The 26,851-nt window shown below is 39.4% G+C and overlaps 1 protein-coding gene across 3 annotated transcripts in view; it reads right to left on the bottom strand.

Moving 5' to 3' along the window:
- Positions 1 to 26,851, bottom strand: part of LOC117251514 (nck-associated protein 5-like) — a 110,821-nt gene that overhangs the window by 39,671 nt on the left and 44,299 nt on the right. For all 3 annotated transcript variants that reach the window (XM_033617903.2, XM_033617902.2, XM_033617901.2), the window contains exons 5-7: positions 20,162 to 20,230; positions 16,718 to 16,756; positions 13,179 to 13,298 (exon numbers count right to left, since the gene is read on the bottom strand). In XM_033617903.2, coding sequence (XP_033473794.2) covers positions 13,179 to 13,298; positions 16,718 to 16,756; positions 20,162 to 20,230 — 228 coding nt within the window. The remainder of the gene's footprint in view (positions 1 to 13,178; positions 13,299 to 16,717; positions 16,757 to 20,161; positions 20,231 to 26,851) is intronic.

Here is a 26,851-nt window from a genome sequence, read left to right as displayed (position 1 = left end):
GGACAGGTCTGTGATCTCTTTGGACATCAGTAACAAGGAAAACAAACATGCACATTTAGATAAAAAAAAAGTTTTTCGGTCAAAGTTGAAACAGCAAAAATATGATGAGTTATAGTGTGATTCGCCGTGCCCGTCCCATTGACTTCAATAGAGGTGGCACCAAAGTCTGGCTCCAACGCAAAATTCAAACGCTGTCACTGATGTCATGTCCTTTCCTTCTTTTATTATTTTCCTGGTAGCTGACAGGAAGGAAACAGGGACCAAGGCCTTAGCAACAGAATAGCAATGAAAAAGTCCAGGCTGGCTTGGATAAATGGGGTATAAACTTCCCAAACTTCACTAAAGAGGTAGGCAGAGCCACTACAGTAGCCTTTCCGTTAACTCTGTTGGCATCCTAAACCAGCTCCCACACAATGGGGAAATACAGCACTAAGTAGTGGATGTGCTTATTGTGTACAGGGCTTTTTTTTAACGTAACCTGTAGTATTTCCCCACTGTGCACCTTATACTTGTGCTCACTTGGCTCTATTTTTTGACACATTCCCTCCGCACAGACTCAAATAACTACATTAAAAAGAGAGCAATGTTCCCACACACACTCTGTCATGTAATGCAGTGCATGACAGCTTGATGTAACCTTGCTTGGAGACAACCTGACCTGCAACAGGTGTGCTGTCACAGAGATGAAGGAACCTAACAAGCATAACTCACAGTGAAAAAAAAAATCCATTTCAGTAACACATACATAATTATCTCTGTGTTATCTGGCAAACACAACCACAGTGTCATGTCTCCTGTCTCAAAACCCTCCATCACTCATCTCTGATGGGGACAATGAAATGACCTGTGTTCCATTTTTTTCGAGTACACTCTGCACCTGCAACAGAGGGTCGAGCCTAATGGATTTTGGCCACTTTGCTCCCACTCTGTGAAAGTACAAAGGCCAAGATCTCTTGTTGCGGTAGTCATGCTGCTCATCTGATCTCAGAGGTGAGGCTCATCACTAGCACAGGTGGGCAGCTCAGGGTCTTTAGAGTAAAGGGGCTTGTAAGGAACAACAGTCTGCCACAGTACATGTGTTCCATGTGGGAACCAATAGAAAGATGATTAAAGTAAGACACCAAAAACATGTTAGGAAGCTACTACAAATCATTTCAATATGCTGAAGTCTATAAAGTGTTTTATAATGTGTAAAGATGCACTAATCAATATTTCCATATTAACAATGAGTCTGATCACTTGCTGTAATGTAAAAAAAGTTGTCACTTGTGGTGGTGATCCCACAGAAAATTATGACCAATCTCTGCAATTCCCTTAGGTAATGCGGCAGATGTTTTGTTACACAGAACTACACTGCCTGGCCAAAAAAAAAGTCACCACCAAAAAAAAAGGTCATACACTCTAATATTTCGTTGGACCGCCTTTAGCTTTGATTACGGCACACATTCGCTGTGGCATTGTTTCGATAAGCTTCTGCAATGTCACAAGATTTATTTCCATCCAGTGTTGCATTAATTTTTCACCAAGATCTTGCATTGATGATGGTAGAGTCTGACCGCTGCGCAAAGCCTTCTCCAGCACATCCCAAAGATTCTCAATGGGGTTAAGGTCTGGACTCTGTGGTGGCCAATCCATGTGTGAAAATGATGTCTCACGCTCCCTGAACCAGTCTTTCACAATTTGAGCCCGATGAATCCTGGCATTGTCATCTTGGAATATGCCCGTGCCATCAGGGAAGAAAAAATCCATTGATGGAATAACCTGGTCATTCAGTATATTCAGGTAGTCAGCTGACCTCATTCTTTGAGCACATACTGTTGCTGAACCTAGACCTGACCAACTGCAGCAACCCCAGATCATAACACTGCCCCCACAGGCTTGTACAGTAGGCACTAGGCATGATGGGTGAATCACTTCATCTGCCTCTCTTCTTACCCCGATGCGCCCATCACTCTGGAACAGGGTAAATCTGGACTCATCAGACCACATGACCTTCTTCCATTGCTCCAGAGTCCAATCTTTATGCTCCCTAGCAAATTGAAGCCTTTTTTTCCGGTTAGCCTCACTGATTAGTGGTTTTCTTAAGGCTACACAGCTGTTCAGTCCCAATCCCTTGAGTTCCCTTCGCATTGTGCGTGTGGAAATGCTCTTACTTTCACTATTAAACATAGCCCTGAGTTCTACTGTTGTTTTTCTTCGATTTGATCTCACCAAACATTTAAGTGATCGCCGATCACGATCATTGAGGATTTTTTTCCGGCCACATTTCTTCCTCGAAGACGATGGGTCCCCACTATCCTTCCAGTTTTTAATAATGCGTTGGACAGTTCTTAACCCAATTTTAGTAGTTTCTGCAATCTCCTTAGATGTTTTCTCTGCTTGATGCATGCCAATGATTTGACCCTTCTCAAACAGACTAACATCTTTTCCACGACCACGGGATGTGTCTTTCGACATGGTTGTTTAGGAAATGAGAAGCAACTCATTGCACCAGTTGGGGTTAAATAACTTGTTGCCAGCTGAAAGATAATCGCCCATGCAGTAATTATCCAATAGGAGGCTCGTACCTATTTGCTTAGTTAAATCCAGGTGGCGACTTTTTTTTTGGCCAGGCAGTGTATCTGAGAAGCTGTCACTGGAAACTGTTTGGAAAAGGGCACTTTCAAAAATTACTTGACAGGTGATTGGATGAACCATCTGTCTATCACCGTCTATCACAGGCCGGAGATGAACAAAAACATCTTTTCCATCAAAAAAATCCTTCAGTGCTGTTCTTTGGCGAAAACGCCTAAATGGCACTGTGGGGCCGTAGGAACACTATCAATGAACATTTGTTTCAAGTCGGAAGAAAATTGCTCAAAGTATGACCATTCTACAGTGTTTTTTCCATGAAAAGATCCAGGCGGAGCTCCAAATGACAGAGTGCTTACTCCGCTTCAAAACAGTACTGTCAGTGATCAAACAACACTCAGCCAGCTTCAAACATCGTACCTTATTGAAATCAGGTGTGATTTTGATAGCTGATGTTGTTTATGACAGAAACACCATAAAATATCACCAAATAAAGCCATATGAAATGTGAAAGTTGTGATCCCACTTTCTAGGTGGTATGTCTCAGCCAAAAATAGTGGTAGGAGTCAGATCTCAACTTTTATAAACCAGCTATGTATTCCCCGGATGGCTCGGCATGAGATCGCGAGTAATCCTTTAACTTTTCCCCTCAAAAAACGGCATAACATGGCTTGTCACCACTCATCGCGATTATGGACTTCGTGTATTTAGGCTGCTCTGGTGCGAAAACCATAAGGAATAAAAGAAAAACAATGACGGATTCAGGAAGCCGAGAGCTCCCTGAATCCGGTGATACCAAGCATCCGAACGGAGTTAAAGAAGTTAAATGAGTAAATACCATAGGCGTTTCTAGCCCACCCCTAAATTGAATCCCAGCACCCCTTAAATTTGAGAGATTTTTAAAAACTATTTTTTTTACTGTATGTCCTTGTTTAACAAGCTAGAAAAGTGTCAAAACCATACAGTACTTGTACCTAACCCTTTAACAACAACAATACAGCAGCAGCACCCCCCCCTTCCCCTTGCCTCAAAAATGGTTTGATCCACCCCATCCCTCCCACCTTTCCCCGACTCGGGCTCTGAGAGCAATGCGCTGCCTTCCAGAGTGGGTGGTATGCAGTAGTGGTGTAAGTACCTGGCTTAAACCAGGATATGTGGCACATTTGTATCGTATTTGTATTATATAATACAGACAAGAAGGAAAAAGGCAGAGACAAACACTGAAAAAGTCAATTACTGTTAATGTGTTAATGTTACATGTTACATGCATTGCATTTCAAATAAAAGTCCAAAAAATATGTCCAAGGTCCATTTTTGGTATTTTTGGTACTCACTATAGGGGGCTGTTTACTCCAGAAACATACATACTGTTTATGTGTATGTTGAGGAGCTGCTGTATCAAAAGGAGTTATCCTCCCCCAGAAATTAGGGTTACGATATGTTTCTTTTATGATTCCAATCCATTACTCTTTTGTTGTGGCTCAGCATTTAAATAACCTTTATCACATTTGATGGTTTAGTCACAGACTTTCCCAAAAAGCGTTGTGCTTTTCTTTCACAAATGTGGGAATGAAATTGCGTTAAAATGTACAAAACAGTGAAATTTATCTTAGCCTGGCCGGGCAGCTCTCTGGGTGCTAAGCACCCCTAAACCTCTGATCCTAGAATCGCCCCTGGTAAATACTCTCTGGTTCTGATATAACTAATGCTACTGCAACATCTACACTAACCCTTTTTAGGGACAGGCTTTGTTGTTTTGAATGAACAGTTGCTCTCCATCACCCACACCTAAACCTCACCTGTAGCTACCAGTGGCTCCTTATAGGTTGCTGATTGGTCCACACCACTGGTATACTGACACAAACCCGCAGGAACAGGGCAGGACTTTGTAAACCAATGTGGCATAGTCGCCAAACCATTGAATTACATCTTCTGGGTATGTCACATGATGCCATTAGACCCAAAAGACTTATTGAAATTTCATTGTGAGTTAGCAAATGGTTGGCTCAGCTGGCAGTCGTTAGAAGCTCAGCTGTCAAAAATCTCTAATTCACTTGCGCTATGATCCCAACAATGTGGAAGATCCGGGTCATTATATACCAGGTAAGTCAAACTTTTTTTTGGCTTCATGTGCCACTGAGCAACTTTCATAGGAATGAACAGGGCCCCCAGCTTCACTGTTTTGGTCATTAGTGACCTGTTTCCAGTTGCAACAGGCAGATGTTTTAGTGAAAAAACTCTAATAAACCTCCTGTAGGACACAACAGGCCCAGCAACAAACAATAGACAGAGAAAGTTAGTGATTAGCTGGTGAACATAGTGGAGCATTTAGCATTTGGTGAAGACAAAAACAGGGCTTAAAATAAAAAAAGAATATTGGCCTTATATTTGCCAGGTGGACCAAAAACAAAAGTGAATGTCGGCCGCATCAGTAAACTGGCATCTGCTTGCTAGCATGCACAACATTATTATCTTTTCAAGGGGATAATATGTAGTTGTATAGTTGTATTTACAGCAGCCCAAGAAATCACTAGGTACTGTTTTAATTAATTCAACATCTGCACCACATCATATGAACAAATCATAATCTTACCAACAAATTCCCAATCATCTCTATAAACTGGTAAATTAAAATTCAGTTCATTCATCTTTTACTCATAAATACGAACAAAATGTTGCTTAGCTGCACAGCAGGTGGTCACAGCCAGAAATCACATCTGTAACCTCTCTCAAGAAGAGAACAATTAAAATCAGAATACCCCAAACTTTAGATGCAAGGCTTGCTCTCCAAACTTTTGTTTGTGACTTTGCTGGAGACAAATATAACAACTATAGTTAATATTCAAGCTTTAGGCATGAGATAATTATCTTACACTACTAATGTAGCCTCCTGGATAACTGGGAATGCTACATTAGCAAGTCAAAGGCAGCATTTGGCACATTGCTGCTAGCAATGTTGTGTTATTACCTTTGTTTTTCTCTACTGTAAAAATCTATCTAGCCTGGTGAAACAGTGACAGATTTGGATTCCACAGTAACAGATGACAATAAAGTCTGTTTTCTAATGATCTCATAACTATTTCACTGAGTGTTTAATAGGAGGAAAGAGTTTGTTCAGCAATCAGAGAAATCTCAGATAAAATGTTTTGTGGAGGAGTGGATCAGACTGCAGATCAAACAGTCTCTCCTTTGATATGTAGACCAGTATGCAGATCTGAAAAATGACATAGCAGCTAGGGATGCACTGATTATGAAATTCCGGGCCAATGGCAATAATAATGTGTAAATTAACATATTGGTCAGTACCAATGTTTTGGTTTTGTTGTTGTTTATTTTGTTTTTGTTATGTATTTCCCTTTTTGTGCCAGAGAAACAATTAAATCTTAATTATTAAAAAAACAGTTTTGAAGTCATTCAGTCCTTCATCTTTGAATGAGCACTAATTCAGCCATACAAATTTATATTGCTGTGAAAACATTTACATATGTCTCCTTCAAACAACTGTATTTATTCAAGTTTCTCACCAAAAACGACATTTTTCAAGATTACATTTAAACACACCATGATAACATGAGAATTTTCCTTTGCCCAATACTCATTTTAACTGGATAGAGCTTGAATGCATCAGTTAACAGCTAATGTTAACTCGCTCTCCTCTTGCTGATTTCAACGCAAATCTGTGGTTAACAATGTGGTATTATCAGGGAAACAACAGGGCGTGTCCTCTGACGTGTCAATAGTGTGTTTCTGTGCCCTTTCATCCCGTAGGCCTCCCGCAGAAAATCTCTGTTCATCACAAACATGTTTTCTATTGTCCTGAGGACACTGTCTTGAGCCCTACTTTTTAGCCTGTGTAAAATCAAAGCAACACAACAGTAAAACATCAGTCACTGCCATCAGCATCGGTGAATGTCATCTTATTTGCCGCTAGGCCAATGACAGTTGCAAGGGCGAATAGTGAGCGAAACTGATATTCAGCCAAGAAATTGGTGCATCCCTAATGAAGCTTTAGCAAAAGTTCAGTCAGAAGGACAAAACTTTTCATGCTTAGGCTGTAAGTTTTCTTTCTCACCCCGTCATTCACTCCTTGTACTCATCCTCACTCACTGTCAGTGTCACCATCCAGATCTGTCAGTCACCAGCTGTTCTTTTAGCTGATTCACAATCAACCAACAGCGACACACCTTTTTGTCAGCCTATTATCCTACTGATCCTCATTTTAAATATGATTCTTTCTTGCAGCACTCATGTGTGCCCTCCACCTCCCCATCACCACCTTGTCTTTACAAATTCATCAGCCTCATCTGCATCAGCAGCCTTGGAGTCAGCAGCCACCTGCACCAGTGTCTGGACTCCATGGGGGAATTTATCTTGCTGCCGCTCAGGTTGTCCTTTGATCACAAAATATCTCCCTCTGGTGTCCAAGCGCCAAAGACTACTGTTAAATCTTAATCAGCACCATCTGATCTGACATCAGCATCATCTGTTCATCTGTACACTCATATTCCTTATTAAATATTATCTTTACTTTATTCTTCTCTCTCTCTTGATTGAAATAGCAGCTATGCCTCATTACAAGTATAATTACAATTACAAGTACCAGAAACCTCCCAGAAAATGACCACACACATTAAAAAATTCAGTGATCTGATTAATATCAGGACTGTGTCAAACTCCAGAATTTGGCCAACTAATTATAGTTGTAAGTCAACAGTAAATAAATATTGATACTTTGTTTAATCAGGCTCTAAGGAAAAATGTCAGCATGTACAAACTTCTTTCTGGCAGAAGCAGCAGGGCAGCTCTGCAGTGATACATTCAGTTCTCCTACAAGGACAAGATCCCTCTTTCAGCGGAGTCTGCAAGTTTGACCTTTACAGAAAAGGTTAAAGATGAAGGACAGCATTTCCTGCTCTGCTGGCTCGCAGCATTCTTAATTACCTGGTGTGGGAATTCCTACACTTTCCAAGACAACTTCCATGAAGATGGAAAAAGACATATTTGCAGTGTTCAAACAGTTTATCCAAGATTTTTGTTAATTACCAATTCTGTCTGTGATATCAAACTGGTCCCCTGAATACAGAGAGCTTGAATTTGTCAGAGGAGAGGAATCATGCTGAGAACCCTGACAATCCAAAGAGACCTTTAGAAACAAAGCAACTTGAAACTTCTCGCCTGCCTTCTGCATAATGATTATGACTCTCTGCAAGAGACAGAAGGGTCATTTCATTAGAGTTTGAGTAGTTTAACAAAGTTTTGGCTGAAATTCTACCAGCACTCGAGTCAAGACCAATTAAGGATCTATGTTTAAGATGTGGAAAAGACGAAGAGCCAATACAAATCTAAATTTAATATGCGGAAATCAGATATTTTATTGGCCAGATACACTACATTTTACATTTAAGCCATAACTAAAGTAAGTCTTAGCTGTCAATCTAACATCACAATAAAATGTCAAATGAAGCCTTTGATACTCATAAAGTTAATAACAAATCATGTTTAAGTAGCCTCATGCACTCCATCATGGAGTTTTGTCAGACAGCCAGTCTAAATGACATTTATCTGATTGTTAATAACTCTTCCTTTTTGCATTAAAACCTGCATTTTAATGGACATTTCAAGCTGTAAAATAGACAACGTTTGGAGTTAAGAGAAAGTGGAAAATGCAAACATACATAAAGGTGTGTGTGTGCATGCTTCTGCCACCGAAAGCCATGAAAATCGTGTCTCTGTAATGTACATGGAACACTTTTGATGCTGATAAAAAGCCTGATGTTCATAAGTTATCCTGTGTAGCAGTAGCTTTTATAACTTATGTACTCTAGGTTTATTTTTCATCAAGGAATGGCTTTAGTGCTTTCTCTTATGTGGCATTATACTTGTTTGGTCAGCAGTTTGAGACAATACCTCAAAGGAGGTGTCCAACACCAAAAGCATTAGAGTTGGCAACCCTGAACTCATTCTGAATGATATTCAAAGACACAGCAGATCTGTAAGCTGCCAGCTCAAACCTGCCACTCAGAAGTTGATGTGATTATATGACCAGAATATGGCATTTAAAGAAAATGTTTTCCACAAGTGCATGCAATGTCCAGCTGTAGACAATATTTCTTAAGTGATGCAGTATATGAGCTGACTTTCAAGACCAACAGACCTTTTTAGATACCAATCATGGGTGTTTTTTAAGGATCAGTCACAGTGTTTCCAGTGGGGATAATGCCACAAAAAGTGGTTGCTTTCTCCAAGACATCACTGCTTTACCTGCTGTGATTGTGAGATAATTTGGTGGTTGAATTTCTTGCCTCTGGTACTACACCTGCCAAGCTGCAGACCACTACAGACCACTGGTCAAGACCAACAAACAACAAAACTGGTTTTTAGCAAATCATCACTGTGTTTCCCGGGGGTTTTAAGACATCAGTAGTTGGTGTTTTTTTAGTGATCTATCACTATGTTTCCAGCTGGGATAGTGCCATGAAAGGTGGTTGTTTTTTCCAAGACATTGCTGCATTTCCTGCTATGATTGTGGGATAATTCTGTGGTGACTTTCTTGCCTCTGGTACTATGCCTGCGAGACGCCTGCTAAGCTGCAGACCACTATCAACCACTGTTTGAGATCAACAAACAACAAAACCAGTTGGTTTTAAGCATGTCATCACTATTTTTCTAGCAGCTTTTTAGACACCAATCTTGGGTGCTTATAGCATGTTTTTGCACCACAAAAAGAGGTTCTTTTTTCCAAGACATTGCCGTGTTTCCTATTGTGATTGTGAGATAATTTGGTGGTTGACTTTCTTGACTCTGGTACTACATATCTGTTTTTGTTGCTGCTTGCCTTCTGCCTAAATACAGAATAAACACACCAAAGCTAAGAGGAGTGAAGCCTACTCAACAAAACAACAAATTATATTAAGACTGGACCCAGGATCACATGCTTGCAGCCTGACTTCAAATAATGAAGGCGTGTGGACAAGCAGCACACTGTACCAGTATTTGCAGAGCTGTGGCTATTCAACAGCACAGCACACACTTACAAAGTGTCGTATCTTTGTAATTGGCTTCAACAAGTATGTGTATTCCCGCTGGTACAATGACAGTGAGGGATCTTCATTGCAGTCCAATAACCCAACATTTCTGTCAATTACAGCTTTCACTTCTTTGAAAATGAAGGGCTAACAAGCTGGGCTCCACCATCTATTACATGAGTTTTCTTTCAATATTCAGCTCAAAATTCAAAAAGAATCATCCGTCCATCAAAATTATCATCCATCATCAATTATTCATGGTAGATCTTTACAGCTGACTTTAGAGTCATGCAGTAAGTTTCAAAACAGAACACTTATTTCTATCCTTTGCAACACAACCCTGTTGTAGTTATTTGCAGAACAAGTTTGTTTGCTCTACAGTTTCTGTTTTATGATAAATGCTTGTTTGGGAGATTGTCACTTGCTAAACCCTCAAAATTTGGGAGGTAGGGTACTCAGTGCTGAAATATGCATAAATATAGCATATATATCAGTTTTGGAATTTAATACCAAAACAAATCTACTTGTATTATAAATGGATGGAAAGTATGACTCAGCTCACCATTCATATTTTGAAAATACTTCAGATCTAATTGGATTTGATCAGTTTAAAACGTGTCCATCCAGCCAGCGCATGAGAGCAGCGCTGCCTCATTATTGTTGGATGCCGATCAAAGCTGCCAAATCCAGCCCCTCAGCAAGGTCACATAAATAGACCTCAAAATACTTAAAATAATTCTACAAAATGAATCAGCCAACCTGTGGATCAAAGGATTGCTGTAGAAAAAGGTTAAAAGGAAATTTAACTTTATAGAGTACTGTCATACTGAATATCAGTGTTGTTCAAAGGAGAAAATGCATATAACTGCAGTTTACTATGGTGTCTTATAATGTGCATAATGAACATTTTAAAAGAAACATGAGCATCAACAAAATGGTAAAAAAATAAAATAAAAAAAATAAAATAAAATAAAATAAAGATGGTCAACAGTAAGTGACAACAGCATTTAGTAAAGACTTTCTTTTTTAGTATCATAACATTCTTCAGTACTAACTGTTCTGACTTTTCCTGTCCTAAACAGACTCTTTGCTACAAGATTTTATCATTTAAATAACTCCTTTGTAATGCCTAATCCTGTCTTGGTGACATATCTGGCAACCAAAGCACCTTTCTAAGGCTTTTGTTATCATGAGCAATGACTAACAAGTTTCAGACAATAGCTGATAAGAAAACAAAAATTAGCACGTATTAATGTTGTGTGAGTACCATAGTGCTGAAAGAGTATGTTACAATCATTGTTCATTTGCTGGAGATATTAAAAAATTACTGTGTAGCAGCGGTAACAACCTAAATCTAACCTAAAAGTTGCCATAACTGTGTTTTTGGGGAGGGCAGTGGAACAAGCTAAAAACAAAACACTGTAATCATCACCTTAAAGAGTGCTGCAGATAGCTACAAGTTAGCCCTGGTTCCCTTAACAAGAAGTCAGTGAGTTTTTCCATTGGATTTTGAATTATTTCAGAAAATAAGCTCTGTGGCAAACAAATGTTTATGACAGTTACATGGTTAATTCAGCAAGATAATCTCAAAAATGAACACCACTGTTGTGATTTTTAAAGTGTAAATGAAACCACCAGAAGTAAAAAGCTTAAATTGGGCTATAAAAAAACTACAACACCGTCACGTGACTTCAACATCGCCAATATAACAAGGCCGTTAAACCGTGTTCTGTGTGATGATGCTCTGTAGTTTCATTTAGCCACTTGTTAGCAACCGCCTTCTTAAGACTCATAAAAGTTTCAGTAGCCTATTAACAAGTGGGGTATTTACTGATGTAGCCTATTTTATGTCATAGAACAAAACAAAACCACAGACCTTATTTCAGGCATTTAATAAAAAAAACATTCAAAAACCCACTGACTTCAAGACAAGAGAACTGGAAGTGCAAAATGTTTACTCATTTTTGAGTTTTTGGACTGCACCTCCAAGTTTTTATGGCTAAATGTTGGCAAACAGTTGCCTATTTACACATCCAGCAGAGCATTGTTAGTACTCATTTTCAGTTGTGTTTCTGGCCACTTGATGTTTGTAAGTCCACTATTCACTTTTAGCTCTGTTTTTGATCTCCTTTGAGTTTGAATGATGCTGCCCTTTAGCCAATCACAATGGAGGGGGCGGGGCCAAGACGTGCAGGTGCAGGTGTACCTCCGCGTCAATGGCGACCACTCCACCCAAAACACCGTCTCGTCAACGGGAAAAAAAATTTTTTTCTAGCGGATGTCTTACTTACAACATGCTTAAGCTAACTGGAGTAGTTTCATGTCAAATCCGACAACGGGAGGCTTTTAACAGATGACGTCCTGATGTTAGCTTTGCTGCTGCTGTTAGTTGTCCCTGTCAGCTACAGCCACTGATGCTTTCTCGACATCGTGATTTCACAAAACTGCTTTGCTAGCTCAATCGTGTTGTAACTAAGATATCCGCTTATTGAGTTACTGAGTAATTACAGACACCGCTAATGGGGCTAACAGCTAATGGTTAGCCCAGCTAATCTACGATAACCATGTTAGTACTTACAAAACGTGCACATAGAAATAGTAATGTTTGTTCAATCATTGTGTTGATAGACTTTACAAATATCAGATTAGTCTTAACGGTGATATAGTGACGTGAAAAATGTGAGATAGGCCTATATATATAGCTAGCTAAACTCTGCTGATTTTCTACCTAGAAGTATTTGTAAACAACAAGCCGATTCCCTGGGGGCACCGCCGGAAGTGAAGGGGGTGAGCGATCCCCGAGGCCCCTGCACTTCCGTTAGTCGAAAAACTACAGGCAGTGCCTCCAGAGGTAAAGTACCGATGGATTTCCAGATTGATTGTAAATTGATAATTAGAAGGAAGTTTGCATGCCAGGAAAGCAAAACAGTCAACAAAAAGATCCTAAAATGCTTCGAGGAGCTGAGAGGAAATGCAGAGCAGTGTGATAACACTCTATGGATTGTCAGTTAATCTTTCTTTCTTTTCTTTTTTTTGTATGAAAACATTGATTAGTGCAGCTTTAAAGCTCTACAGCCCAGTTAGTGGTGAAGCTCAACAACTGAACATGATGGCTAACAAAACTACAAGAAGGCTCAAGTTTTAACCAATTATCCCTCCCGCTGTATGGTTGAGAGCATTCCAATTAGAGGAACATGTGCAGCTCTGCAGCTCACTCTCCAGCTACAGCTGGGTGGCTCACTATTAGGCTCAATTCTGACATGATTAGCATAAAGGAAGAGTGGTAAGGGGTGGTAATGCCTGTTTGATGGCCCACAGTGCAATTTGAATATGCCAATTTGACACTAAGCACACTGGTTAATAACGTACAAAAAATAAGGCCCAAATGGATCCATTTCCAAATCTGTACATCCTAACAATTTAAATTCAATTGCACCCTGGGTAGATTTCTCCCTCTTTGTGGTCCTTTTCAAAGTTAGTAACCTTTAGAAGTAGAGCACTGCTCATGTAAAATTCAAACAGCCTTGAAGCAGGTTAGGTCTGTCAGTGCCTGTTTGTATCCATTGTGCCATGTGTTCCTACCTGAGAGACAGGAATCGTGGACATTTTGACACGTTGTTGAAACAGCACACTCAGTATGCGGTTTTGCTGCTCCAAGTCAAATACACGGGTCCGCAGCTTCACACATTCCTCTTTCAAGTCCTAGAAACCCCCCCAAAGAGGAGAAAAAATGGACAGATAACTGCAACTGACGGGGGTATTTCAGAGAACTACACGTGTACCAGATGCTAATGTAACAGAAACACGACACAATGCACAATGTTTTCATGCAAGATGTATCCTCACACTGCAAGGTGTGCTTTCTGTGTAGAATGTTGAAAATATGCACTATCAAGATTGATATGTGGTCCGACACATAAATTAGTGCAATTATCATAAACAAATGACTCCATATTCAAACGTGTGAAGTAAATAAATGTATGTATGTAATTATTGTAGCAAAGTCATTTTGAAGTGCTCATGTATTTCAGTAATTAAATTTATTGAGGTTTCTTTCCTTCAAACTACCTCCTCTACATTTATCTGATGGCTGTAGTTACCTTGCAGTACAGGGTTCAAATGCTTACAACCAACATTAGAAACAAAATGAACCTTTCTTAATGATCAAGACTTTTATTTAATACTTACATTTTGCCAAATGCCTGTACTCTTATCAGTCCACCGTTGATCCAGTATTGAATGTTTAAGTGTTACTTTCATTTATTATTCCACTTGGCTATTTATGTGAATGATTTAAATGATAGTACTCTATTGAACTTTTAATGATAGTAGCCTCTTAGTTGTAACATTGGTCACAAGATAAGGACTACATTTTTCAAAACTCTTTCAATCCCTCTCCATCTTTTTTTTCTTTCACTTTGCCTTTATGTGCAATTTTGATCAATACTTAAAACTTTAACGCTGTTTTGTAGTAAAAAAACATACCAATAGATTCCTGTGGAATCCATACCATTGGTTTATGATGAAAAGTGGCATGCCATAGAGCAGGGGCAGGCAACCACGTGTGGCTCTTAAGCCCCTCAACTCTTACTGTAAAACTGTGAAGCCTATATACCAATATATTTATTTTCTTTTCTTTTTTTTAACATTTCAACAACTAAACTGAGTGTAATACATCTACTGCCTGGCATCTGTTCCTCGAAATTTTGCAGGACCTCAATAGCAGCAGTAGCTAGTCTTGGACCTCCCTAGCTAGTTAGCTATGGATGCCAAATCCAAAAGGTTAAAAGTCTTGGAATAAAATAGAGAATGGACAGATTTTTTTGCTTTCACTGCCAGCTCTCCAAAGTTAAGGTACCAAATAATCACTAAAAGTGGCCTGCGCAGTAGCCACCTTGTGGTAAAACACATAAATAAATGCTCATTTAGACTATTAATATAGGCTAATTTAGACTTAATAGGCTGTTACCTTCATTGTAAGGCTCAAATATGTTTTGTGCTCCACACAAATTTTATTATTATAATTATTATTATTATTAATATTATTATTATTATTGGTCAAAAATGGCTCCTTTGATAGTAAAGGTTGCTGACCCCTGTCCTAGACAGACTCAGATTTTAGTTCAGTTGACATTTTCCAAAGGATATTTTATTAACTGATTGACTGATAGTGAGAGAGATATAGAGGGAAGAACCTGCAGCAGAGGGGACTGGACTGGACTCAAACCCAGGCCTCCGTGGTGAAGTCTCAGCCTTACAAAATACTTAACCCACAAAATGACCATCTGTACATTAGGTACTTATTGGGTGTTGCCTTGAATTTGTGAAGAAAACGTTTTTCTTGCGTTCCTCCACCGTGAACAGAGAATCCATAAAAGCCGAACAATCTTCATGAACTGAAATAAAGAGGGATCTTATTATATCATATTTGGGCAAGAGGCTGTCGCTGTGGAGGAGCAAATAACTTCCGCCTTGTCTATTTCTGTGTGTGTGTGGTCACAGAGTAGTATCATAGAGTAGTATAATGAACCTTTCTATTGTGGTCATTACTTCCTGTGGTATGTCATTTGCGGCTGAGGACAGTTTCAAAAGGGTCACAGTGTCACAGCCCATCAATGCATCGAACATTGGTTGTGCACTTGCTTTCTCAGGCCCTAGCCCTGCTGCAGGTTCATGGGCTGCAAGGTATCTAAAGTTCTTCCCAACATCAAATGCCAACCAAAGCTCATGTTCTGGCTGTAAAGTATGCAAAAGGCAATTCATAATGGTATGGTAAATAAATTTAACAATATCCTCAATATCAAAATATATCCATCACACATAAGAAAACTTTTTTTTTGCTGGCGGCCATTATGAAAAATGGCTGCCATGATTCAAGATGGCTCCATATCCAAATATTTTCAGAATGTCTTTGGCTATAAGTGTGCCAGATTTCATGCTTTTATCACGAAGTGCACAATTGTTTTGGTTATCTGCCCCACTATTGGCACTTCAGAGTTTGGCTTCATTTTTCAGCCATGGAGGTTGCCGCTTGGTTTGAACTCTGCTTAAGTGGAGCTTATATGCACACACATGCTCGGGCACACTCAGGGAGCACTTCACGTGGGCGGAAGTGTTGTATTCTAACATTTTAGTGGCGATGCATGTTTGGGAAGTACTGAGCATATGACTGGGTGATTGAGACTTGTATTATACTGCACGAGTTATGTGAGAGTTTGTAAGTGGATGTTTTGATATAGATTTGCTGTTGTTAATAACATCCCCAGTGACTTCAATTCATGAAAAATATCTGCCTTTTTTAATTCTTTGTTCACCATGGAGGCATGTGAGAAAAACAAAGTTTTTGCCACAAATTCAACACAACATACAGTAAGAAAGTGATAAACAACTGGCCATTTTGCAGGTAATGGAATGCGCTCTACCCAGTAAGCTACAAGTTGACAAATTATTAAAGCAGATGCAGGAAGTCAGTGTTTTACATTTCACAGGTAAGACTTAAGTCTTGGCTATAAAGCCCCAAGTCAAGTCCTGAACTTTATCTCTAGTGCCCTAAAGAAGAAAAATTCTAATCAAAGCTACATTGTAATTTTATAGATTAAAAGTAGTATTATACTAGGCTACTAAACAAAAGGCCTCACTGAGCAGGCCAGAGTGTGGACTATGTTAAGTGTGGACACCGTTTTGTTTGTCTGTTTTTCTACTGTGTGTTTCAAAATGTGTGTCTTTTTCTGTTCTGTGGTGGGCATTGGGAATGGAGATGGTGCTGTGGAAAAGAATTTCCTCAAGGGGACAATAAAGTCTAAGTCATACATTTAAAAAAACATAGTCAACATTTTTTGTACTTCTGTTAAATTAACTTTGGGACTTTTCAAAGCAAACTGATCAGTTGTACTTTACACAGTTACAATGTAGTTCTGCCTGAGCTGAATGGTTTCCATGTTGCTGTCTGTTTTTTATTAAACACAACAGTGTTTACAGCCTCTGTGCTAATCAGAGCTATCCTCTTTTCCATGTCTGCTGGTTGACATGGCCACTGGCTGCTGTTGGATTGAGTCAAAACATATATGTGAGGAAAATGACTAGATTATTAATGTGTCAATACTGCACAGACAAAGACAAACCTTCTGTGTGAGGAGGGCCTGGACCACCTGGTTAGCGACCTTGAAGAAAAGAGAGTAAAATATGTTAAAATATCTTAGGAGTTTGGTCATTGTTTTAGAGTGTATTTCAGAACTTTTTGTAAAGCTTTGAGATGCAGAGAGACTGTAAATGAAAATGACCCAGTACAAACTCCATCAGAGAGAATCTAGAGACATGTAAGATGCTGTGAGGACAAATTGACAGCATATTGCATCACAAAGTCGGATTTTGTGAAATCACACAGCAGCTGCCTGCAGTTAGTATCTCTAACTTTATTCTCAGCACATAAATAAACCAAAGTCTGAAAATCTGACCAAATGTCTTTTTAAAAGAATGTTTCTCTTAGTCCCTATACAATATATTGCCTGCCTTGATGTAACTGATATCAGACTTACCAAACTTTTATATTCAGATTTTTTAGAGAAAAAATAAACATTTTAGTTTTCATTGTGAATATAAAACACCATAATATGAAATGCCTTCTTTCTTGCTTATTTTGATTTCTGAAGCAGAAGCATACATTATACCTTGACACTGGAATAATAACTATGTTTCCACTTTTGTGTGCCACAAAATGATTTCCCTCCACCTCTTTCATCTATCAAAATGACTCGCCTCAGCTCATTCAGACCATGACAGAAAGCCTCCTGAATGCTCTCCCCAAAAAGATTAATGTGCATAATAAGACTGAAAAGCAGGAGAAGAGAAATTCATCCCACAGCAGAAACTCTGAAATTTCTGTCCTCAACCAGAATATGATAAATTCTCATGGGCAGCAATCTCCATGGTAACAAGCCCATTAGTGAGGCCTGTTAAAAAAAGAAACCCAAAGTGGAGCAGTCCAGTCGTGCTGGCTGGAGAGAGATGAGGGAAAGACAGAGAAAGAGATGGAAAGACAATCAAAGTGTTGTCAGGGAGAATAGGAGAGGGAAAGAGAGCTGGGAGTCGGTTCTCCTGAGTGGTAAGGCACACTGCTCCAGCTCTCATTCTCATATAGCCCAGGGCTCTGTTGTCTATCCACTTCAATTAGAGACGTTCCTTTCTCTTGGCCTCCTCTATGGATTTCACTAACACTATAGATAATAGTCTGAGTGTATATGTGTATCTCTTAACTACCTAGAATCTGTCTGAGTCCTGACCAAATGATAACATTATCTGGCCTGAAGTTAATAATTTAGTTCAACATTTTGGGAATTTTTATTAGTGAGGGGAGAAAATTGATACAACATAACTGTGTGTTAAGAAAGGAACTGGAGTCCGGTCAGCCTAGTTTAGCATAAAGATTGAAGGCAGAGGGAAACAGCTAGCCTGTTTCTGTCTAAAGTGACAAACTCCACCAACCAGCACCTCAAAGGCTCTTAACTTTACTGAATAACACATTGTGTCTTATTTGTACAGTAGCTAGTCAAATAAGACATGTAGTTTGGCACAAACTCCCCCTTTAAAACCACAGTTTTTTAAATTTTAACATTAGGGTTTTTGTACAGTACAAATTAAAATAACGAGATAAAATGTGTTTAGAAGTCCGTGTATTGTCCTGCTGCCTTGAATCTTTACGCTAAGATAATCACATTCTGACCCTACCTTACACTCCCTTTTTTATTCTCATCAAGAGTCAAATGAGAAGACTGATACCTCTCTCTAAATAAGCCTAAATGCTAATTTAGTAGCTACAGTGAGGCGGGTTAATTTAGTATAAAAACAGGCAGGGAGAATCAGCTAGCTTACGTTAGCTTGGTTCTGTCCAAAGTGGATACAGAAAAAACACACACTTGTAAAGCTCATTTATTTGCACATTTCATCTCATTTGTTTAATTTGTACCCCCCAAAAATGAGGTATATAAATCTACGACTTGTCATTTTACACTTTGGCTTTTGTACAGAATAAAGAAATAAGATACAAGCTGATGTGTTAAAGGGGGACTTCACTGACTTCACACATGTTAAGTCTGTAAAGTCTATTTCTATCACAAATTTGCCTCGGGGGGCTTTAAGAGTCCATCTTGGGGAGTACTAACTTTACTACAACTTTACTACAAAAAAGTAGTATAAAGCCTTTTGTGGTTCCAGAGTGAGCTACGCAAAATCTGGTGAATTGCCTCAAGTGATGTAACTCCAAGCTACATTAGTCAATGCTAGCATAACCCAGATCTCAGACCAAACTGTTAGTGGTCACCATAGACCAATGGCTGTAGCTACCATGACGTCACCCATTGGTTTGTGGACTACTGTTTTGAAGCTTCTTTTTTTTTTTTTAGCCAGAAATGACCATATTTGGATGAGAGGTAGGAGCTGTGGAGGAGCGAGGGGTGGATCTGACTAAGAAGTTGAGGTCACTATCGGCACTCAAAGCAGCCCACCCTTAATTACGCAAAACTTTAAGCCTCAATGAAGTGCAAACAGAGAAGTCATATTAAAATTAACCCCCTGTACAGTTGCCATGAATGTTGAAATTAGCTGTAGGGACCAAAGCATTTTTTTGTACCAGGCCATCCGTTAGCCGAGCGTGCTACTTCCGTTTCAGCCCTGCGCTAACTTGAATGGGGATAAAATTATTTAATTGTGTGGCTCTTCTAGACTTTGTCATGGGAAAAAGTCTTTTGGGGCCTGATGGCATCATGTGACTGACTTGCAAGTTGTAATTCTATGATTTGACCACTATGACAATTACCTTCAAAGCCTGGTGCACTTCCTGGTGGACTGGTTTTAACTAGGAAGAAGAATGTTTGGAATAAAACAGACTATCTGGCTCTGCTGTGTCAATTTTGATAGTTAAAAAAAACTGTCCATCATGAGTCCAGCAATAGTATAGAAGTGTAATGGTAAATCAGTGGAATAGGCCTGCTCCTTTAATTAATGAACTGTAAAGGTTCTGGTGCATTATGCTGCCTTTGCTGCCCCTAGTCGTTATGCTAATTTAAGTTAACTACATCCTGGCTCAAGCTTCATATACATGAGGTTAATATCCATCGTCTCATCTCACTTATGGGAAAAAAAAAGCAAATAATTAATAATTTTCATAATTCTTTAGAATCAGATATGGATATGTGTAGGATGAAGTTAATGTGTAGCTCTTATGATGATTTTCTTATTTTCACTTCTGTTGAATGTACAGTATATCCATCCAATTGGACTACAACAAAGAAAAATAATGGTCAAATTGGAACAAAGGCTGCTTCCTAGAAGTCTACACAATACTGAATGCTCATAGAATTATGCTGACATTGTGGAAAGATGACAGCAGTGGTATTTTATACAGTGACAGTGTTTGCTAGTGCAAATCAGTACTGACATTGGATACAAACAGGATTTCCAATACAAGATAAAATAAATGTTTCTGTAGTAAAATGTATTGTTGGACTACACAGTTCAGATACATAGGATGACACAAGACATGTTTGTTCTTTGAGAACAGTAGCACTTACCTCATCCAGACAGCGTTCATACTGCTTCCTCTGATTGTCATTTTCTATTGACAGAGCTGAGTTCTCAGCCTGTACAGACAAAACACAGACAGATAACCTGCATGAATTACAGCAATTACTTCCGAATGCACTCTCATCTCAATATCAAAATGGAATTTTAGAAAAAGTTGTATCAGTAAGGTTTCATGTCTCAGTTGAGAGTAAAATATGCATGGCAAAGAATAAGGTAATTTCTACAAAAAACAAATGTGCAATATAACTAAAGCTTTTGATGATATTTTCTGCTCTTAGACAGACAGAGAAGCAGACAGAGGGATAGATCAAGAGGTTCTCTCCCTGCAGCACTGTAGGATTAGCAGGTTCACTGGAGAGAGATGGTTAAATGAATGATGCTTTAAATTTCAGGCATCCATACTCCATCCTGGAGCTCTTTGCTGTGACTGTAAGGCGTTCTTGAGGTACCCCAGGTATAATTCAATTACTGACAGAGGTTTTGCACAACGGGGGAACAGAAACCATTCTGGGAACTCAGGAGGTGATTTTCCACTGAAATGATTAATCCAGTAAATCTTAAAGGCTAGACTATCTGAGATGGCTTGTTTTCACTTAGTGCAGTGGGCAACTCCTCTGAACAACACGTTCACAGAAAATCACAGAAAAGGCTGATAAGGCCAGGAGTGAGAAGAGTTAAAAAAGTGGCCACCTCACACAGCTTGACAATGTCCTCAAGCTAACCCCAAGGTGATAGCCAAAGATAATCACCACAGTATCTCCTAGTTAAATGAATGCTGCTGAAATTATACTAATCAATAACCTAAGACTGATCACAATGAACCACAAAAGAACACTATGCATCGTTGTGGCTCAGTCTTTTCTTAGGAACAAATGTCGGGGCAGTGGTTAAAAGGCCACAGATCAGCCCAAAGGCATGCAGCTGGTGTGTGTAAAGGTCAGGGAAGTCCAAGTTATGACTTTGAACTTTGAGTGTCTGAGCCTTATATGGTACTGTACTAAGTTAGCCTACTGTCTTATGTTAGCGCCAACATATCCTCATACAATGGTTTGTATGATATCATATGAATTAGCATCATATGAATGACATTACGTACTTAACGTTAAGTTACGCATTTAAGGTTAATTTATGGAGGTTTGGTTTAGGCAAGTTAAGTTACTGAGGTTAGGTTTACAAATGGAAACATGGTGAGGACATATGTTTAAATGACTCAAAGTTCACATGGTTCCCAAACATGGTCTCCTGGGAAAAGACTCAGGGTATAGTCCTGTGTTTTGTGACCCATCCACCACCCCAACCTACAACCTTAGAGACTCCTCATCGTTTTATTCTTTACGCCCATCAGCACATTGGTCACACGGTCACAGCCTGGCTCATCATCACGTGGCATATGTATGAATTTTGGTGCATTACTTTTCGTAGGAAAATGTATAAACTGTGCATGAGAACAGTCTGGTGAGCTCACACTTGCTATTGATGTGTCACATTTACAGATGGACATATTCAATTTACATGTTATACAGCAGACTGCAAATTGTTGTTGTTTGTTTGTTTGTTTGTTTGGGTGTGTGTTTGTTTGTTTGTTTGTTTGTTTTAAGGCAGATGCTATTAGCACCCAAATGTCCATAGTCAACAATGCTATTTGCACCAACAGTGTAAATAGCCATTGTGGCAATCAAAAAGTCAAATCAAATTCAATCACACAAAAGCTTGATTGGGTCCAGTCAGACAGCTGAGAGTAATACTCTATATTTTTTAAATGGTCTGTCATTTTCTTAGCTCTTTACAAATACATGGTTGTTTTTTGCATTAAGGTTTTGCAAATGTTTAAAACAGTGTTTTTTTCGTACATGGAGAACAAAACTGAAAGAGCAAAAAGAGACGTATTAGAAGTATAGAAGAAATCAACAGCATCAACATGTGTGCAGATTAGGAACAGGTTTTTGTTTCAACGTCAAGGGCACAATAATGCTTGTAACAAGCTGGAATTAACAGGCAACATGTTCTTAAATTCACAATAGGAATAGGTTAGTCTTAGGTTAGGAAATTGGAAGCTGAACATACTGTGGACTGACAAATCACAGTTCAGATTTATTCAGTCTAGCCAATGAGTAGATTGCAGACGGCCCAAAGAAAAATGGCTTCCAAATATATTTTGATTTATTTATATTTTTGAATTAATTTGTAGTTCCATAATGATCGATGGTCACTCACACTATCTGGACTGGACAACAAATTCAAAATCAAAATACCAATGTATTCTTCCATCATGCACAACTGTGGGGACGTTTTAATTAGGGATGGGTCACGATTTTCGAATTTCGAATAGTCGTTTTATTTTTGAAAAATCGATTTTTTAATGCGACTATTACTATTCGCCGTCTTATTTCCCCCCTTTATTTGACATGCAATTCAGCTCCTAACCGCACAAGGGCAGTATAGGATTGCTGCAGCGGTGTGAGATGGGCTACCAGCTAGTTTGATGCTCTTCTACAAACAGGAGAAACATGCAGAGACTACTACTCCGCGAGGAATGTCCACAGTCATTCGGGCTTTCATAGTCGAGCGCACTTCTGCGTTATAGTTTCCTGTAAAAATGTCCGTGAAAAATCCTTGCGATGTGAAAAATACATGCAGAGCAGTCACTGGTGCGCGAAGCTTTGTGCGCACAGGGCTTGCGGACGTCTGCTTTTTTTTTGAGTCCGCGTGGAACTCCGCCCGAGTATGTTCAGGCATTTAATGATGAATGGATCTCTCTGTGTGCGTGGCTCCGGGGGGGGATTATTCGAAAAATTGTCAAATAGTTGCCACGATTTTCGAATAGTGTTTTTGCTTGTGCTGCCCATCCCTAGTTTTAATCATTCATTGTCTATGGAGCAGTTCCAGATTTAATATTCAATGACATCACAAGTTAAATACTTACTTCTCTGGCTTCTGGCTTTGAAAGAGAGTAGCTCATGATCATAAATAATGATTGAACTTTCCTAGGCAGTGGAAACATCATATTGTAATTCTTAATTTGTTTTTTTTCCACTTTTATTCTTCTTCTTTTGGGGCCGAAACTATTTCAAATGTAAATAATACATTTGGTGCCTGAATTATACTGGTTTTATCTCTCTCAAAGAGCAATTATTGAAGAAAAGAAGGAAAATATTATTATAACGGGTGATTCCAAAGTTTTGAACAGTGGTGTATGTCATTGAATTTTGTATTTAATCTTAATTCAGAAAATGCTAGGAAAAACACTTTTTTGCATCTGCATAATGTAGCGCTTCCAGAAAGCTTCCATAGAATTATCCAGAAACCCAAAATAAATCACTTGCAAAGATGTAAATCTCTGGCAGTGTGCTTACTGCCATGCTCCCTCATTCTTGTTTTGCACAGTCAACATGGTTGATCTGCAGTGAGCATTGCATCAATCAGTGTTTTAGCCTAAACTGTCAAATTACACTGAATATTAGTTTTTGGTTGAGGAGCTGAGAGGAGTCAGCGACTTCTCCTCAGTGAAAAAGCCCAGCAAGCTGAGTTTGTTTTTATTATTCATCTTTTCACTTATCTGTGGTTCTTAGAGGGTTTTGGTTTTTTTTTTTTTCATTTTTCACGGTAGATTATATGGAAGGTACCCAAGTGTGCCATGACTGGAAAGTAGTTTCCAACTAAATGGAAAACCTTGTAATGTTTCTCCAGTTCAGCGTTAAAGTTTAATTACAAATGTGGATAAAATAAAGGCAGCCACCATGAAGAGGCAATGGCATGAAAACCACAAAATACACTCAGAATGATCCATTAGGGTCAACAAAGTAGACAAGAAAATTGATGTAATTTAAGGTGACACTTTATTCTGAAAGATCATCACTATGACAAAGTGGTTATGCAGGCTTTCTTAAGTACTGGACCACAGTTTTAACACAGGAAATTAAATATCACTGAAATATCACTGAAATGGTGATATGGTGGATAGTGAAAATTCAGTAAGCATCCATGCTGGTAATTACTTGAACTTGCACACAATTATTGGGACGTTATCAGGATACAACATATAAGCCTTTGCAGTTGATGCGTATATGGTTAAGACTGAATATGCTGCATGCAATCATTTAGGAAAATAATGAAATTCTGCCAATGTATTTGCTGTTTCATCAGTTTAATTTGACCCCTTTCTTTTTATTTACAGGCTTTTAGCAGAGTCACTACATGTCTTTGCTGGACATGACATACACTGATCAGCCAAAACATTAAAACCACTGACAAGTGAAATGAATAACCAAGTACCAGTTTGGTAGTTTGGCAGACCGAGGTGCGCTGAGATGGGTGTGGCGGCGCAGCAGGGGGAGGCGTCGACAGATCCAGCTTGGCGCATTGACAGTTTCGTGCCAAAAGGCTTCGTCAAAGGTGTGCTAAAAGCTCGCCAGCTGAAACCAGGGGCTCTAGTTTCCCGGCGCAGCGCAGGGTGGCACAGGGTGGTGAACCCTGCGCAGAGCTAGTTTCGAGCAGCGCAACCCGAGGCATGCTCAGTTTGGTAGTTTGGCAGACCGAGGTGCGCTGAGATGGGTGTGGCGGCGCAGCAGGGGGAGGTGCCGACAGATCCAGCTTGGCGCAGTGACAGTTTCGTGTCAAAAGGCTTCGCCAAAGGTGCGCTGAAAACTCGCCAGCTGAAATCAGGTCTACCGTCAGCGCAGGGGGAGCGCAGCCGGTGTAAGCCGAAGTTTGGCTGACCGGCGGACAGTGCACACACATCACCAAAACCTCACAGGTAGGTTTCCAGAATATCAGGCACATTAACGATGCAATAAATACCCAAAAAAACACTATTCAATGCAACTATCTGCAATCAGCACATAAATGTATCTCTATATCGACTGTCCCGTCACATCTGATGTCAAATCAAAGGGGACTGGCACCGTTTGGCACGTTTGGCACGCCTAATGGAAACCCAACTTGATTTGATTAACACAGCTGCAAACTGATGAGTTCACATCCCTCTCAGCCAACCACAAACAGCCACAGCATCAGATAGGGAGTATATATTCAGCATCTGTCATCTTAGAAAAGTCAAAAGAAAAGAAACAGAGTGAGACTGCGAGAGAGAAAGAGAGAGCGCGCGCACACGAGAGAAACGCAACATTGATTTACAATTGTGGTGACCTCCTCCCAGGCTACCTTTGCATCATCAGCTCGTGGAGGTCAGTTCCGTATATTCGGAAACTGCGAGCTTGGACCTCCTGGACCAAAACATCAGTTTCCTCCTGGGAGAAGTTTGGCCGTCTGACCCGGCCACACCCAGTTGGCGAAGCGCAGGTGCGCTGCGGCTCCGCCTCGCCCGGTCTGCGAAACTAGAGGCCTTTGAGTTCTTTGTCACATTCCTTGGGCCATTCCTGAGCGATGTTTGCAGTGTGGCATGGTGCATTATCTTGCTGGGGGGCTACTGCCATGGGGGAGTACTGTTGCCATGAGGGGGGGGTTCTTGGTCTGCAACGGTGTTTGAGTGGGTGGTTGTCAGTGGTTTTAATGTTTTGGCTGATTGGTGTATATTGTTATATTCAGAATGAACCTGGCTACTCACAAATGCCATCAACTTGTATGTGGGTTGTATTCAGTTCTAGATGTTTCAGGACAGAAAGAGTTAGAAGGGTTCATTTTTTTTCCAGTATTTCCTCCTCCTCCTCCTCCTCCTCCTTCTCAGAAGATATATATAAATATATGTATATATTATTATATATATTTAAGATAGTAAGACATTAAGAAAGATATAATTGAAATTATATGACAGATATGTTTTTAAGGGAAACATAATAAAAAGCAAATTAAATGTTTTATCAACACTGGGAGGAAATAGCTGATTAATGTATCTTGCAAGTTGCAAAAATGTTGATACTGAATGCATCAGCAAAATGTTCAGTGACAACATATTTCATTTGTTTTACATCAGAATAGGCAGTCTTGTAATACACTTTCCACTTGTAATGACTACATTATTATTTGTTGTTATCATTTTTTTTATTAACATTTAATATAAACCACAATCTTTCCCATACCCTTAACTAAAGTGCCTTAGTTGCCTAAACCTAACCACAGACAGGAGCCTGGAAGTGAACACAAGATTCTGGTGTTACAGTCCTGCAATTTAAAACTGAAGAAGTTCTGGAGCTCTTCTGGAGCCCCTGAAGATCAGCAATAAAGTGTGATATCCAAACACCATCCCCATTCACATCTGCTCTCACCTAACACCACCTACAGTAACACCACTACCAACAATCATTAAAACTGTTTCTGGGTTTATTTCAAGGCAGTAATTGTGATATATATTGGGTGGACAAGCCCCCCCCATATTAAAAATACGCTCAAAATGTGGAAGTGGTGTTGCTGTACCCTGTGGATAGGTACAATCAATGTCAAACACTGTATTCTGTCACTATGTTATCACCTTCAAATGCACTACAAAGTGGAAAAAACAGAATGTAACATTCATGTTATTTAAGCTACATCAGTGTCGACTGTAATAGTTTTTGTTAGTTTTCCGAAAATGATAATTCCCCTTTGAAATCCCTAGCCCTGTTATGCTCACTCCGTGGCTATGGCCTTGCATTGAAACAAAACATACAAAGCAGAATTAACAAAGTGAATTCTGTTTTTAGGTGGATTTTACCTTTAGGCTTTGTTTTGCCGTAGATATAAAA

The sequence above is a fragment of the Epinephelus lanceolatus genome, chromosome 14, assembly GCF_041903045.1.
Source record: "Epinephelus lanceolatus isolate andai-2023 chromosome 14, ASM4190304v1, whole genome shotgun sequence".
Lineage (NCBI taxonomy): Eukaryota > Metazoa > Chordata > Actinopteri > Perciformes > Serranidae > Epinephelus > Epinephelus lanceolatus.
Note: the sequence above shows the minus strand (reverse complement) of the source record. Positions and strands in the feature narration are given on the sequence as shown.